This window comes from Centropristis striata, chromosome 18, assembly GCF_030273125.1.
Source record: "Centropristis striata isolate RG_2023a ecotype Rhode Island chromosome 18, C.striata_1.0, whole genome shotgun sequence".
Classification (NCBI taxonomy): Eukaryota; Metazoa; Chordata; class Actinopteri; order Perciformes; family Serranidae; genus Centropristis; species Centropristis striata.
In genome coordinates, this window is record NC_081534.1 from 9,515,298 (window position 1) to 9,533,082 (window position 17,785).

Below are 17,785 nucleotides of genomic sequence, written 5' to 3' on the forward strand. Positions count from 1 at the left end.
GCTATTTATTCCATTCCATTCTCGTCCGTTTATCCGGGGCTGGGTCGTGGGGGCAGCAGGCTAAGCAGGGCATTCCAGACGCCCCTCTCCCCAGCCACAACGTCCAGCTCCTTCTGGGGGACACCGAGGCGTTCCCAGGCCAGGAGAGAGATATAATCCCTCCACCGTGTTCTGGGTCTTCCCCGGGGCCTCCTACCAGCTGGACGTGCCCGGAACACCTCTAACGGGAGGCGTCCTTACCAGATGCCCAAACCACCTCAACTGGCTCTTTTCGACGCGAAGGAGCAGCGGCTCTACTCCGAGCTCCCTCCAGATGTCTGAGCTCCTCACCCCATCTCCAAGGCCACCCTACGGAGGAAACTCATTTCGGCCACTTGTATCCGCGATCCTGTTTTTTCGGTCACTACCCAAGCAAAGGAATTCAAGTATATGCTATTTATGTTGTTTTTTAAAGCTGTCTCAGGCTTTTGTGACTGCATTATGTGCTTTTACTTTGCTAACAATCTGTGGAGGCCCAATTCAGAATATACAACATCTTATAAGACATGTTGTATTGGATATTTAAGATAATTAAAGGTGTGATCAAACTTTTTGCGTGTCACTGTTTGTGAAGTTCCTCATAAGGAATAATTTCTCAACAACACGAACCTTGATATTATTTCTTTCTTTTTTTTATTAATATTTTTATTAGAAGGTAAGGATCATTAGAACAGGAACCAATGTTATAATTACTTCAGTATCACATCACATCCACATCACAATTGAAAATGTAAACATATAGATGCAATAGAAATAATGTGCATCATGACGAATGAAGAGCAATACATACAGTCTGCCTCCTAGGATGTCTTCTGATTTTATATCTGTGGCCCAATAAGCCACTCAAACAAACAATGTGCAAATAAAAAAATAAATAAAAAATAAATAAATAAGTAACTGAGGATTCTTGTATGTAATAAGTGAATAAGTGTTTTATTTACAGGGTGTAAACAAAAATACAAGGGAAGCCAAAAGACAGGAGAAGAGAGAAAATAAACAAATAAATAATAATGATAAAGATAAGAAGAAAAAGAAAGAGAGGAGGGAGGGTTCCATCAATCAGAAGGCATAGAGTGAAGGGAGTGAAAGAATGTTTAAAAGGGAAGCTACTTGTTATAAAACATTTTAGAGTTACCTTTCACTGAATATCTGATCTTCTCCAGCTTTAGAAAAGACGTGGTATCATTGAGCCACTGAGTGCTAAGGGAGCTTTAGTTGACTTCCAGTGAAGAAGAAGATGGCATTTTGCCAGTAAGAAAGTAAAAGCTAAAATATCTAATTGGTTAGAGGTAAACCGGATGTTATTGATATTATTTCTAATGTCAAATGAATATGTCAACAAGAACATTCTCTGCATTCAGGACTGATTTTCTGTATTTCATGTTGTATATATATAGTGAAATTACCGTAATGACATCATATTGGCTGTAAAGAGCTTTCAGAAAACATTGGAAATTTTCTGATCGCGTAATCCGCTCAGTTATTATGGTAATCCGAAGTGCGCTTGAGCAAACATGTCGCAGAGTCAACAGAGTTCGGTTAGATGGTTTTAATTGTAATACCATATCATTAATTACTCTGATTTGGATCTCCTTTAACTTAATGCTAACCGTAATCAAGGATGAGGACTATTTCATCATACATGATGCATCATAGCTTTTTGTGTGCTGGTGGGGCCCATGTTGTGCAGAATGTGCCCTTTTTATTTTTTTCACCCCTGCCCTTCAAACAGTCTGAGTCGCCACTGTACATGCTACTAGCAGTGTGGTACTAAAGGAGGGCCAGAGAAAATGCATTTTCTCTCACTCTAACCCAGGGGTGGGCAATTAATTTTCCCAAGGGGCCACATGACCAATACCACGAAGTTTGCAGGGGCCGAACCAAAACTCGGAACTAAATTCTGCTCAATATAAATGTAATCGCTTTATAAAATATAGTAAATTATCTGGTTTTGAGCTGCTACTGATAGGAACACATGTTATGATGAGACTGTTTATGTGGAGTAAATCAAGTATAGCAGTAAAAAGTAGTATATACTCCAATCACTATATCACTTTTCCATTTATTTTAAACACAATTGTAAATTACCTTTAGCAAGGTTCCTTTTTATGTTTTTGTATTATATAGCTTGTTTTTCATGTTTGTACATTTTCAAGGTGTTTTACAATGTTGTGATGCATTTATTTTGAAAAGGTGTCGTCCAGTATAAAACGGGTGCTTTAATTTTGAAAGGTAGTGACAGGAAATAACCGGTAGAAAGGTTAAATGAAAAAACGAATGGTAAATAATAACGAGTGCGTCGTAATTCATATAAAGTTGATATAAAGTATGAAAAAGGCTTCTATAGTGGCTGACTGACAGGAACAAGGTTTGTTATAGTTTATTTTATTCTGTCATACATTTTAGTGGCTATATTTGTTGTCTTAACTATATTAAAAGTGCTTGTTAGCTCTAGTGCTAATGATAATGTTTGTTATTTTTTCAAAATAAAAGCACTGCGGTTATATTGATTTCTAATTTCTTGGTAACCTCATGCGGGCCGGACAAGGGCAGCCAACGGGCCAGATGTGGCCCGCGGGCCGCCCAATGCCCAGGTCTGCTCTAAACTGAGTCAGGATTGCTTTATTTCAGGACTTCACGTTCACGTCATGCTTTACATCAAGTTAGGTTCACTTCTGTGTGTTGCAAATATCATTTCAGTGTAAAATCCAAAAATCCTTTAACTTCTCCATAGCTTCAACAAATTCCGGCCACACCTGGCTCCTGAATATTCCTTCATCCGTCCCCTCTTCAGGAGTTTGGTTCAGGCAACATGCAACTACAACTATATCCAGTGCCAGCTGGTTCCTGCCCTGCTAGAGAGGATGTTCCACCTTTTTTTGAGCCAGTCATTGAAGCCTTAAGAAAATGTGAACAGAGGAAATTATCATATGGTTTATCGTAGGAGAGACACTTCATGTAATGTATGTGATGCATGTAATGCTGTCTCATGTTACAGTTCATGGCATTCTTTATTGTAAAAATATAAGATGGATGTACATACATGTAATCTTGTCATGCACACGTGTATATTCGCAAGTTGAAGCTACCTGATTTGTATTTCCTTCTCCTGTTTTTGTTAAAATGTTCATGAGATTTGGATAGAGGCACATGTATGTGGCAGTGTTCATTGCTTTATGTGTTCTTTCACAACTGCACAAACAAAGTAGCCATTGTACGGGCACCATGTGTTTGTCAGACATGCAGAAATGCAACCTTTCAGCAGGTGGTGGTGATAAAGAGCTTCCGCTGACAGCCAGGTAAACAAGAGGGATGGTGATACACACTGATATCAGAAACAGTCTGACACAGGAGTGCACTGTGTTTTTGACCACCCGTTTACGTGATCACACTATTGAATAGTCTTTATCAGCAGCTATCAAGAATGGACTTTCTAGTAGAACCTTTCTACGAGAACCTTCTAGTAGTAGGTCCAGTAGGTTGATATTAGCCAATTCAATGGCTGGTCACTGAAAACTAAGCAGTTATATTTAGTTCAAAAGCCAAAGTTTAAGATTAGGACACACACACTGAAACAACAAACAGTGAATTTGTCCCCTGCATTTAATCCATCGCTTTACACACCAGTGAACACGCTTAGGATCAGTGAGCAGCACATGCCTGTGGGCAGCAGTGGGGGAGTTATGTGCTTTGCTCAAGGGCACTTCAGTTTTGACCTGTCAGTCCTGGGATTCGAACCGGCGATCCTCTAGGTCACAGTCTGTTTCATTATTCATATACTGCAAAATACTCCTCTAAGGTTAGGGCAAATATAAAAGACATACTTTAAAAGACTAGTTTCCAGTCTGGGAACATCTCTGCTCTCTGTAACTATAACAATGTCAGACTACATTGTCTCTCTAGAAATGTTCCTCCTGGCTTTGTGAGCCTACATTGGCATCCAAACACAACATGTACAACACATTTGTTCTGCTCGTCTTGAATGATATGGACGGCGATTACGTTCTTATTAAAACTGAATCTAAGAAGCTGATGATAGCCTTTGGCTAACGCTAGCCCGCTAACACTAGCCTGCTGACACTAACCTGCTGACACTAGCCTGCTAATACTAGCCTGCTAACGCTAGCCCGCTAACACTAGCCTGCTGACAGCAGCCTGCTGACAAGACCTGCTGACACTAGCCTGCTAATACTAGCCTGCTAACACTAGCCTGCTAACACTAGCCTACTAACACTAGCCTATTAACACTAGCCCATATCGGGGTCATCCCTGTTCCCCGTGACCTTGCCCGTTTTTCCCAAAAAGGGTCCATATGTTCCCCTGTAGCAATGCACACCTAGGGAACATAGGACCCATTTTCTGAAAAAGGGTCCTATGTTCCCCGCAATCTATCAATCTTTACGATAGACTCTCAGCATGGCCAGCAGGCCTACCGTCACATGGCCCACCTCAAGCAGCACAAAACTTAAATTTGCACAGCAGCTACTTTCTGGTTACTTTGCAGTTATTTTTTTGTTTTTTTGAATATGGTTAGGGTTAGGGTTAGGCCTATGGTATTTGGCAGTAATGGTGGAAAAAGTAACAGACCGGGGAACATATGACCCTTTTTGGGAAAAGCAGGGAAAAAGGGTCCTATGTTCCCCAGTCTCATACAAAGAGGGGAACATAGGTGTATCAATCACATTGCAGTTAAACAAATCAAATGAATGATACTTGTTTCAGTTGGTCTTGTTGGTCACGATAAACCCGCCCCCAGCTCCTAACGGAAAGGGGTTTTTGATTTGAGACCAGCCAATAGTTGGTGCCGCTCTGGAACCAGTTTTCCTGGCCGAGAGCTGGTTCTTTGGCAGTCGAAAAACAAGAGCAAGATTAGGCACCGGCTCCGAATCAGCCCTGGAACTGCCTTGGTTGAAAAGGGGTATAAGTGTGCAACTGTGGATCCACACACACACACACACACACACACACACACACGATGAATTGACCCTCTGGCAACATGCCTGTACTGCTCTGAAAACACTTGACCCTGTCTAGCATTCTGTCCTGATATTGGCTTCAGGTAAACACAGTGAAGCAGAAAGGAAACTAGAGCAGGAGGCCAGTTTTTCATTAAAACTACATATTGACTTTTTTCTCTTGTAAAGGAATACTTCACTTTAAATCTACAGTATCTGTGATGGATTACATGCCTTTGCTCACATTATTGTGTGACATCAAATGCATTTCTTTGCTGCCAGCTGCTTTTGGTTTGAACATGACATCACAATGAATAGAGCTGGTTAAAGGGACGTTTTTAGAGAGCACACTCACAAATGCACACACTTTCGACGTCTTTTGCCAAGTGAGCCATAGTTCCACCCAGCTCTGTGGTGTGTGGTTATAAGTCAGTCAGTGACGTCTTAGGATGTCTGAGAGCAGCAATCCAGCTGCAGTACAACAGCTGCCACCCTTAATGCTCATTTTCACACTAAAAATAAGCCCAGCCACCATAACATGCATGCAGCGTCTAGCCCAGTAAAATAACATTGGCCTTGGAAACATTTACAGCCTCACTCCTTTGACTAATTCTAACTTTTTTTTCTCACATACAACTCTACCATGTGGGCTTTGAGTATAGGCCTACTATACAGCTGTCTTCTGAACAATTTCACCCTTGAAAAAAAGGTGTCAATCAATCGACGTGATGTTTGTTTGCATGGTGGTTGTCTGTTATTAGTTCTTTAATTAATAGAAGGAATACGGTTTTTAATCCACATGTTGATGCTACACTTTTAGATCCAAGCTGTTTTACTGATGATTTTGAGAATGTTAAAAATCAGCCACCTGTATTATAAATTATAAATCCAGTGGTGGTCTTTCTGCTAGCTTGTTTTTAGCATTCAGGCTAGTTTGCTAACTGGGACTGCCTATCACATCACTGCTAATTTTAATCTGCCAATATGCCGTGTGAAGATCAACTGCTGCTCCAGTTGTGTATGTATACATCACAACACATGTTGTCTCATTAATGGAAATCTGGACTTTTTCCAAACTTGTAAAACTGTGCCTCTGGTGGCCACTTCATTACGTTTCAAAAAGCTCCAACTGCACATCCTCAACAGCAACAGAGAAGCCCCTGTCATAGTGTATTGCGGCCTCGCAAATGTCACATTTCATTGCCAGAAAGATCTGTGCCCGACTTTTCGCCTGAGGACACTCAAAAGCCGTGTTTCCACTAGGGGGGAAAGTGGCCACCGGGAAAGTCTCAGGCCGAACCCCCTAAAAAGTTTGCTCACTCTGCGTGTCTCCATTTGGGATTTGGGCCGCGTTTAGACTGCAGGCAAATCTGATTCAAATCAGATTCCTACTCTAATCCGATTTTTAGGGCTGACTGTCTACACAGTTTTAGCAAGTGTCCAAATCGGATATGGCTCTGTTCAGACTGGGCCACATTATTGACTGATCTGACAGGTTGCTGTAGTAACGGCGTCAGAGCGTCTGACGTCATATAATTGTGACAGCGACAAGAACAACAACAACAAACATGATGGAGGCAGGTCACCTCAGTATATTGGCCTTATCACTGTCCAGTAGAGGTGCAGAACATCGGGCGGATGGAAGCCCCCGTCGGGCCCGTATGAGTCGGGCGCGGCTGCCGGTGGACACCTCGTCTCTGCGCTGCCGACGCCGCGCGTACCGTGTAGAGTGACGTCACAGACAGTCAAAACAGATTTGAGTGTTTGGAGCGGTTCAGACTGAGATGCATCTGTCCAAATGCGATCTGAAACTACCTCCCGAAGGTGGTTTCGATCCGGTTTGCAAAAATTGGATTGCATGTGATTTGTGACTGTTCAGACTTCAAAAGAGCCATCCAGTTCCAATCTGGATGGGCTAAAAATCTGATTTTCGGCTGGCAGTCTGAACGAGGCCTTTGAGACTCCGGAGGTGACGTATGGTTTCGCCGTCGCTAACTGTGCACAACGTCAGCAACTGAAAGCAGCATGGCTAATTATGCACAGAGTCTCTGCTGATCATAAACATAGTGATTGTGAATTAACGACATTGCTAACTATGCAGTGACTATGCTGTCCGGTGCTTGTTGTAAACAAACAGAGATCGCTAAGTGAACACCTCCTGTAGCAGCAGCACATACACACAAAACAAGAAAACATATAAGCAGTATATATATATTTTTTGTGATACATTTTTTATTAGTTTTTCCATTTAGTTTAAAACAAACAAACGGGTGTGGCAAGCATCAATTGGGTAATAATAGCAACAGCAACAAAGAAGATGGTAGTGTAGCATAACAAACAAAAAATAAAGAAAAGGGGAAAAAAAGAAATCATTAATAAAAATAATAATAATAATAACAATGAAAAATAGCTAGACAACCCCCCTCCCGCCCCCAAATTTCAAGGGGTCCACAGGCTTGTCTCCATGAAGTACACTGATGAACATACAAACACGCATGTGAACACACATATATACACACAGCAAAGAAACTCAAAAAAGGAGGGGGAGAAATAATATAATGTATACTCAGAGTATATATTACCCCCCCCCCCCCCCCCCCACACACACACACACACACACACACTCACAGGATTTATGCAATATTGATAATAAATGCCAAATAGCAGCCATGTGAGTATTTCATGTATATAAGAGGTATATAAACATGATTATTATGTATGTATACGTCTTTTTTTATTCTTAGTTCTGTTTTATATAGATATATGTCTCTGTCTTGAGCTGCTGTCATGACTAAATTTCCCCACTGTGGGATAAATAAAGTGTTATCTTAAACAGAATGTTAATACTTAATGCATGGTTTTATGTTTTGTCTCATTAATTATTGCACTTAAAATGCTATGTAGCTCTTGTCTTTATTTTATTATACATTTATTCATTTATAAGGTATCTCCCTTTTATCTTCTTTAAAAATGTTGTCTCCATGTATGTGTTTTAACTGTAATTTTGTAACTGTGTTTTGTATTTGCTGCTGCCTACCTGCTGCCAGGTCTCCATTGAAAAAGAGGTTCTTAATCTCAATGGGATCTTCCTGGTTAAATAAAGGTTATTAAAAATGATTCTACTTCTTAGTGTTCAGTTTTTAAGTTGAAGATGATTCTGTGCTAAACATTTGAATGTTTTCATTCTGATTCAGGCCGACTGACTGTGAAAACACCAGGGACAAGGACGGAAATGAGTCCAGGACTTTAACATTCTATTCCTCAGAGTCAAATATGTTGTATTTCTGAATGTATTTTAATATTTTCAGCAACCAAAAATGCTCTCCCCTGTCTGCACTCAGGAGTTAAAGGGAGATTTATTTCTCTTAAAGAAATTCAGGAATCATTTCACATCTCTAATGATACATAGATAGATAGATAGATAGATAGATAGATAGATAGATAGATAGATAGATAGATAGATAGATAGATAGATAGATAGATAGATAGATAGATAGATAGATAGATAGATAGATAGATAGATAGATAGATAGATAGATAGATAGATAGATAGATAGATAGATAGATTTATTTATCCCAAGCTGGGAAATTACAGTGTAGCAGCAGCATTACACACAGAGACAATGACAACACAATTAAATAAAAAGAACAACCTAGGCATACTTCAAGCAATAAAATATAAAAATACAATAAAAATACAATAAAATGTAATGTAAAAATAAAGTGTCTAAAGAAGGAGTATGTATTCAGGAGTAGAATTCCAGTGCAGAATAAATATGAATATGCAGTATAAAAATGTTGGTGCCGTGAAACAATAAGGTGCAATGAACAGTGTGCATAAAAAACCATATAAAGTACCAGACTAATGCTGCTCTATACACTGCCAGCTTACTAAAATCATGATAAATAAGTGATTAATGAAAGTTCTCCTCTCACTCTTTCACTCTGAGTCACATGTGGTCTTCAGCTCGGCTCTGCACACATGTGGTTCGGTTTAAGACTGTGGAAAGATTAAATGGGAAACTTGGAGAAGCGAAAAAGAGCAATGTCCTTTCATATTATGAAATTTAACTGCATCTCCCGGAAGCCTGCATCAAAGCTGCAGTACACTATAGGACTGAATACCTCCTGAGCTCTATCACTCGCCTTTATCAGCATCATGACTTAGTTTATGTGGCGTTCAGGAGGCCGTGCCAGTATAAGCTGGACACAGTTTCCTCTGTTTTGAGCTTGTGATGCAATCCTCCAGAAATGTTACAATAGTTAACACAGAAAACTCTCACCGTGAAGTGAAAAGATGATGTATGAATAGCAGCAGTACAGACATAGTGCTGCTTGGTGCTCCACCTATGTATCCAAGCATCTAACTCAAGTATTTCCTAGTTGAATGGAATGGTACCAGATGTGATTAATTATAAGAACCAAAGCAAAGCAGGAGAAGGCTACCATGGTGGTGGGAGACGTCAGCACACCTTGTAACAACAGCGTGTGGCAGTTAGCGTTAGGAGTGTAATGCTGATGTCAGTGAAAAGCTCAGACATCCAACTTCAGTCTAGGTTGAAGTTGGATGATTATGAATTATTGACACAAACCGGTAAGTTCTGAAATTAATTTAGTGGAGGTTGGAGTGTATTGCCCATGAGCAGCATGTCATTTCATTTCATTTCACCTTTATTTATTCAGGGAGGGCCAATTGAGAGCAAGCTCTCATTTCCAATGGCGCCCTGATTACAGTACAAATACAATTCAACACATTACAATAGATATCCATAATAATATATACTCAACAGAAGTACAATAAATTCAATGAGCACATGCACATTCAGAAATCATAAGATCAATAAGAATGTCTTTAAAATGATTAACCCTTTATCGGGCGAAGAACTATATTTGGATATCAAAATGTCTCTCTGTTTGGTCGTAGAACCACATGGACTTGTACGAGGACAACTTGACTTTGACGGCATATTAAGGCCAAGTATGAATAAAAATAAAAATACAAACCGGGGAGGAGGGGGTTGCAAATTTACTAGATTAAAGTGCCAAATCTACAAGAAAAAAATGTGCAGATTTAAGAGATTTAAAGTGGCAAATCTGCTCGAAAAAAGTCGCAGATTTACGAGACAAAAGTGGGGAAAAAAATAAAAAAATCTCGCAGATTCACCACTTTAAATCTCATAAATCTGCACATTTTTTTCTCGTAGGTTTGACACCTTAATCTCGTAAACTTTTTTCCTCAAAATATTACCCCCCCCAAAAGCGAATTTCCCTATCTCCGTTTTAACAGCAGGGATATTAAGAGCCAGTGGGTTATGTGCACGAGTGGGATAGTTAAGAGATCTGAAGCTCAGTGGGCTTGATAAGAAGGGTGGAAGTTTTTTCAGTAGCTGTCACAGCTCCCTTCTTAGAGCCAGGGAAGTCCAACCTACATTTTGATAGAGATGGCAGTGATGGCTCATGAACCCATCGCCACTAATGAATTGTATCAAGTGGTTTAAGGACAGAGGGGCAAGCATGCATATGAATAATGTCACCGTAATCTAAAACGGTGTGATTGTTCAGCAGTGGGATACAGGTAAGCAGTGGCGGACTCAGACTGTTAGAAGGGCAGGGGCAAAAAACTAAAAAGGGCACATTCTGCACAACATGGAGCCCCACCAGCATGCCAAATTATGATGCATTATGTATGATGAAATATTAGCATTAAGTTAAAAGGAGATCCAGATCCAAGTAATTAATGATATGATACTGACAGTTAAAAGTATCGAACCAAACCATCTAGGGGGGTCCGGGGGCATGGCCCCCCGGGAGAAAAGTTGTACATTTTTAAGTAAAATGCATCTATTTTGTGCATTTTGAGAGCTAAATGAGAGCAAACATCTCACATAACATTATTCACGGTTTAATGATACCGTATTATAGAATCTCTAGAGGGCACATCATCATAATTTATTGTATAAAGGGGCACCCTAGAGGGCAATCAATACGTTTTTTCATGTGTAAAGGGCAGCCAATAAGGCACTTTCTCTCATTTTCACCACTCTAGAGGGCAGTTTAGCGTGCTTTTTCAACCATGGAGGCACCAAACAGGAAAAAGGGCTCTAGAAGGGCACTCATTAAGGCACGTTATCGAATTTTCTTGCACTACAGGGCACATCATCATAATTTATTATATGAAGGGGCACGGTAGAGGGCACCAAATCATTTTTTGCATGTGTAAAGGGCAGCCAGTAAGGCACTTCCTCTCGTTTTCACCACTCTAGAGGGCAGTTTAGCGCGCTTTTTCAACCATGGAGGCATGAGGGGGGGTGGTCGCCCCTCCTGCCCCCCCTCTGAGTCCGCCACTGCAGGTAAGGAGAGTCCTGCCAAAGCTCACAGGCTTTATTCCCTTTAGTGTGAAATAAACTAAAGCACTGCTACACTCAGCAGTCACATGTCAGCTCATTATACATTCAGGAATATGACCTGTTTTCTCCTTTCTCACCTGTAATACTTAGTTATATGGTATCTTTCTTTATTTTATCTCATATTTTTTTGCGGGGGGGATTTTAATGCATAAACAGAGTGCAGTAACTACAATGCTGATGTCTTCTCTCAGATTTTATATTTTGTTTTCAGTGAATAAACATTTTCAATTTTTTTATAAATGTATTTAAAAGTGTTTAACAACTATTTTACAAAGATGTGCATATTTTAGATGTAATATTATAAAGTAATGGTATATTTTAGTCTTAATATCATTTTATCTCACTTTTTTACTTAATCACTATCTAGATAATAATTTCCCTATCAAATAAACTAGTAAAACTAATAAATTAGTATATATAATCAAAGCAGACTGTGGTAAGTGCAATTACTGCTTGGTTTTGAGTTGGATTTTGTGTTTTTTATATAATTATTTCTCTGAAATAAAGCAAAATTGAAAGCTAAAACTTTGTCATAAGATAAAAACAGACATCAAAGAGTTCATTTTTAGTTATAACTCAATTTTGACCAAGTACTTGAGTAAATGTACTTACACAATTTTACACTTACTTAATGTTACATTCCCCCACTGGTAGAATAGAATAGATATTTATTGTCCATTTGTCCAATTCACCTAACAAAAGAATTATCTATCAGCTGTAACCTGACGGATAAAAATAAATAAATGGAAATGCAGATGAAAATGACACTAAGATTTAAATTTTCCGGGAATAAAACTTGACTAAAACAAAAAATGACAAATGACCCTTAAAGTGTGTCCGAAATCTAATAAACATTTCAGTGAAAAGCTGAATCACATTGACAACAACAATGACCTGCAATGAAACCAATCAATCAGTGATTAGGACAGAAAAATATTTATTGGTTAAAATAGCTTTTCACAGATACAATGAATGAGTTTTTGTTTTGCTATCATGCACTTACACTGTACAACAGTGGACCCCCGTGGATTAGCACAGTCTGAATTATGGCAACACATGACTGCTGGCTCCTGTTGTGTCAATGAAACCAGTGGTCAGATGTCAGATATTATGCACTGTAGTGATTTCTTTATTATAAAATAAATTAGTAACATGTGTATCAGAAAAGTCTTCCCACTAACTGTGTGCATCATATTACATCTCCATCACCAAGATCTCAGTGCAAATGCCATTGTAGCTGAAAGATCCATGACACATGTAAGTACCGACACAATGATGCACAAATGAAAAAATTTAAAATTACAATAAAAAAGAAAAAGAGTCCAAATTGAAATGTATCTTAGGGTTTGGTAGTTGTGGAGCTACATTGGCATACATTTTAATATAACTGACTAAATATTAGTCCAGATCTATAAGCAGTCTTCTAAAAACTCACATTTTTATTGTGACACAGTTAGCTTGATTTACAGTACTAAATATCTATTTCTCAAGCAGCAACGGTTACATTGAGTCTGAAAAACAAAACAATACCTACAGAACGAAGAAATCATTCACTCAAATATGCAAAACACAGATAATCATTCTACTGTCTTTCTCTACAGCCCACAAAAGATGAAAAAGATAAGACACAGTAATAAAGCCTTTCTTTATGGAAGCCAAAAAAAGCAGATCAGAGTTTGCTGTCACGGCAGCCTGAACCCTCAGCCCTTCCACTCTTACACACACCCCAAAAAAGACACAAAAAATGAAAACATTACACCACATAAATTCAAAGTTTATCAGGAAACAACAGTCCATGCTGACTGACAAAGTTACTCATGAGAAAAAATGTTTTTACTGTCAATAAATATACAGTTTGTGGGGAATGAATGTAAGATGTTTTCTGTGAGTAAGAGATACTGGATAGTAGTCAAATTTTCCTCTTAGTGGTAGGTGTCCTACAGATGCCAAGCAATAAATATTCACTACAACTGATAATAAGCATTCTTCCCCAAAACCCTCAGTCCCACGCAAAGGACGAGCCAAGTGCTAAACACTTTACATGAAGTTGTTTTATCTGGACGATTGTTGTAACTGAAATGTGATTTGATTAAGAACTGGGATAAGATAATTACCATGTCAGTGAAAACAGGAGAAATGTATTAATAATGTTGATTCACACGTAAATTCAGCTTTATTATGCAAGCAAACTGTCAGAGCAGGTGTGGCCGAGTCCATCAAACTGTCTTTCAATGCAAACATGTCGGTGTGTGTGCGTACTTTATTATTCTCTCGTATTTATCCGGTCTTGTGATAAAAACCCACAGCTGATGTGAAGCAGAATGGCTGTGACAGTGGTAGTAAAATGCTGTCAGCAACAGGAGGAACAGCAGAAAAAGAAGAAGAAATGTTCCTTTAATGTAACCCTTGTTAATGAGAACAGGATCAGTCAGTGTGCTCCTCTGGGTTAGCTCCACTAACAGACTATGGTAAAAAAAAAAAAATATTTGCAACTTGTACCTTTGACAGTGTTACATGTCTCTTTGAGTGACTAAGAGTCTCTATGCTGAAGACAGTGATTGAGGTTAGCCCCACCTCCTACATGAACCTATGTGATGGAGTGTTTTCTGACTCTGGCTGCAGCCAGGCAGAGGTGGGAGGAGGAGGAGGAGGAACCGGGGCTTACACGTCCAGGTCGTCTGGCCTGGCTCGGCTGCTCATCCTGCTGCTGGCCCGGCTGCAGGGCCTGGCGTCCATCAGCGCCAGCGGCTGCAGCTCGTGTCCCGCTGTCGACAGTTTCTTATGCTCCTGGGTGTCATCTGGGAAGTCAAAGGCTTGTGCGTGGGAGTTTGAAATAGTGCTTCCTCCACCGTTCTGGCCGAGCCGGTTCTGCTCAGTGGAGTAGTTGGCCCAGTTCTGCTCAGTGGCCTGCTTATTATAATTACGGCATGAGCCGGTTCCCCGCTCCCCCGTGGCTAGTTTGTAGCCTGGGGGGGACATGGGTGAGAGAGGGGCGGTCGGGGACGAACAGCCGTTATAGTAGGCGTATTTGGTGGTGGACAGTTCTTTAGGGGTGGGGCTTAGGGTGCCTCCGCTGGGGTAGAGGATGGGCGGCTGTTTGCCCTTCACGCGGTCTTTGATCCTCTTAAAAAACACGTAGAAAAGCTCGATGACGTTGAGCAGCAGGGACACCAGGGAGACCACCAGCATGAAGATGATGAAGACGGTCTTCTCTGTGGGACGAGACAAGAAACAGTCCACCCTGTGTGGGCACGGGGACCTCTCACAGGTGTAGACTGCAGAGAGGCTGAAGCCGTAGATGTACCACTGGATCACCAGGAAGCCAACCTCGAACATGGACTTGAAGAAAATGCTGACTATGTAGGTTCTGAGCAGAGCACCTTTCATCTTCACCTTGCCATGCTCCTCGATGCCATACTTTAGCTTTTTCATCTCAATTTTCTTCAGCGGGATGTCAACATCGCCTCCGTCATTCTGCACGGCTTTAAGCTCCTCCTCCTTCCTGTTGAACTTCTGCTCCTTCCTGTTCAGGTAGAAGACATGAGCCAGATAGAGAAGCGTGGGCGTGGACACAAAAATGATCTGGAGGACCCAGAAGCGGACGTGGGAGATGGGGAAGGATTTGTCATAGCAGACGTTCTCACAACCAGGCTGCTGGGTGTTACATTTGAACGCAGACTGCTCATCTCCCCAAGCCGACTCCACCGCAGTACCCAGGACCAGGATCCTGAAGATGAAGAGGACCGACAGCCAGACCTTCCCCCCGGCAGTAGAGTAGGCCTGGACCTTGTCCAGCAGACGACCCAAAGCACTCCAGTCACCCATTCTCAGGGAGCGTTAGCTGCTGCAAAACAAATGTGAACAATTTTAAACTGGCAATAACACACAGATAGAGTCTAAGACACGTTAGGGAACATTTACAGGACAGCTGGCATTTTGTCAGCATCATGTGATTAAACAGCATCGTTATTAAAGGAGACAAAACGAGACGTTTCATGACGCGAATCACAAGCTAATCCAATTACTGAGAGCAGTTTATGCAACACTGCGCTTTCACTGCCAGGATGTGAAAATATGAAATGAAATCTGACTCATTAAGTAGATCTTTAACAACAATATAATATTCTGCTTTAGACTGAAAGAGCAAGTTTAAAAAAGATGAATGAAATGATCAAATCATTCTTCCTCAACCCCTCCGGTTAACAGCTATGAGGGAAATAAAGACATGGAGAAAAACTAATAATTGAATATCTAATGCCTGCCTTGCACAACAATTAACATCTTAGCATAATTATGACATAAATTACTACAGATTGTTAACCTGGTCGGCGCTCAGAGGAAACCCACATTTCAGTCACATGACAGGATTCTGCAGCTCTTCTAAACCTTTCTGAGGGCTCCAAACTATGTCAAGTGTTTCTTTTTCAAATGTGTACACAACTTGCATTATCTTTGCTTCTCTCCTCCTGCTCTTATTGTGCCCTAATCTGCTTCAGACAAAGAAGAGAGAAGAGATGAGGAAAAGAAGACACCAAGCTGGATTGTCAGGTCACTGAGCGAACAGAAAACCTACTGACACAGGATGATATGTGTGTGTGGTTGTGTTTTCCACAAAAAACATTTCCTGCAGGAAGATAAGCCCATAACAAAGCCTGATAGCAGCTCATCCTGACCATCTCCTCATGACCACTGAGACACAGCTCAGTCATTAAACTTCAAGGGTTTCCCACTGAAAACTACTTTTATTTCACCACCATTAAAACAGTCCACGCTGATAGTTCACTCTGAAGCACTGCGCCCGTCTGCGCTCGTGTCCTGAAAAACTGGCGCCCTCCTTGGTCAAACTGAGCCATGAACATCTGCTGTGGATGCGGCGTCAATTAAAGTCTAGAAGCTGCTGAACAATAGAAAACGACTGGTGAATTACTCTGAGCGGGTCGTCATTATGTGAATGAACACGCTACAAGTCATTAAAAATAAATACTTTGGTTCTGTTCAGTTCAAAGAGGTCCTTAAAGTGGATCCTGGGGGACTTTGTGGGGGTCCTTCAGGGTGATAAACCACAACCAGTTTTCACTCTCCCTTCACAGCTCTAACACTCCATCTGAAGGAATGTGATGGAGGTTTGTAGAGTCCTTAGATCTGTGGCATTACAAATAACTACGCTAAATAAAAAACTAATAACTATAAATTAGATGAGCTGCTGAAAGGTTATAGCAATGAAGAAGAGGCTTTGCAGGGAGAAAAGTAGGAACCTCCAGTCTAATTCACATGTGCTCTCTCTTATCTTTTATCTTATAATAAAGCACATACACTGTCTGGGAAATATACAGAAGCATTAGTGTGAGGATGTTCAGCTTTCAGGAGAGTCAAACATGAAGAGTGTAATAATTATGAGATTTTTGGGGGGTTGTTATTACAGAGAATATCCCGCCACTTTCTACATGAGTGAGTTTGTCTAGTGAAAATGAGCAGGACAGCAGAGAACAATAGAGTCCAAGTCTCTGTGTCTCCCAGCAGACTCACTATCAACTCACAGCATATCAGAGAAAACCTGTTGAGCATTTAATTTTCAAGGCTGCAGCTGTGATGGAGCAAACTGATGTAATTGTTTGAGTGTAAAAAAAGAAAAAAAAAAGAAAGAAAAGTATTTAAAAGTCCAGAGGACAGATAAGTGGCAACAAGAGCAAAGTATTTCACTACACCTCATTTGATAAAAGAAGCTGAATTATTAGCAAAAATCCCCTTCATCACTTATTGCTCCCTGTGTGTGAAAGCATTCGGCTGCTTTTCTCACTAAACAAACTTCTTCAAACTCTGGAGAGAAATGCGCAGCGCGGTGTTCTGGAGCGCACCGGATTTTTTTCCCGACTATTTCTAACGGGAGAACTTTTTTTTTTTCTTTTTACTAATCTGAGAAAAAAAGTGTCTTAAGCTTACCTGACAAGTTAGAGAGAGAAAGAAGCGAGCGCGGAGGGACTCTCTCCGCCACTTGTAGAAAGTTGAAATCCAAGTTTGGGACCAGGAGAGAACTGAGTGGAACTTGTCAAACTTCCCTTATAACGGTCCGTCAGAGAACTTACAGTCACCTGATCTCTACGTCAGGAGCTGCTATCCGCTGGGAGGAGAGAGTCCTGCACACACACACACACAGCAAGGTGTGGACTCAAGACGGCGGAGGTTATGTCCTCTGTGACATATAAAGGCTACAGTATATTTCATGTTCAACGAGGTGAACTTTTGAATTTGATGCATACTTACTATTACATGTTTACTCAACGCCTCAACTTTTTTAGGGCGCAGACTGTTAATGTTATAACATCAAGTGATTAGTAAGGAATGTAACTAAGAACATTTAGCCGAGTTCTTCCCTGAAGTAAACTT

The 17,785-nt window shown here is 40.5% G+C and overlaps 1 protein-coding gene across 1 annotated transcript; it reads right to left on the reverse strand.

Annotated features, from left to right (window-relative positions):
• Positions 1-12,321: 12,321 nt before the first annotated feature.
• Positions 12,322-17,495, reverse strand: gja1b (gap junction protein alpha 1b). The gene is made up of 2 exons (XM_059356290.1): positions 17,342-17,495; positions 12,322-15,245 (listed from the first exon to the last, which is right to left on the reverse strand). The coding sequence occupies exon 2, from the start codon at positions 15,224-15,226 to the stop codon at positions 14,063-14,065; it is 1,164 nt and encodes a 387-aa protein (XP_059212273.1). The 5' UTR covers positions 15,227-15,245; positions 17,342-17,495; the 3' UTR covers positions 12,322-14,062.
• Positions 17,496-17,785: the final 290 nt, after the last annotated feature.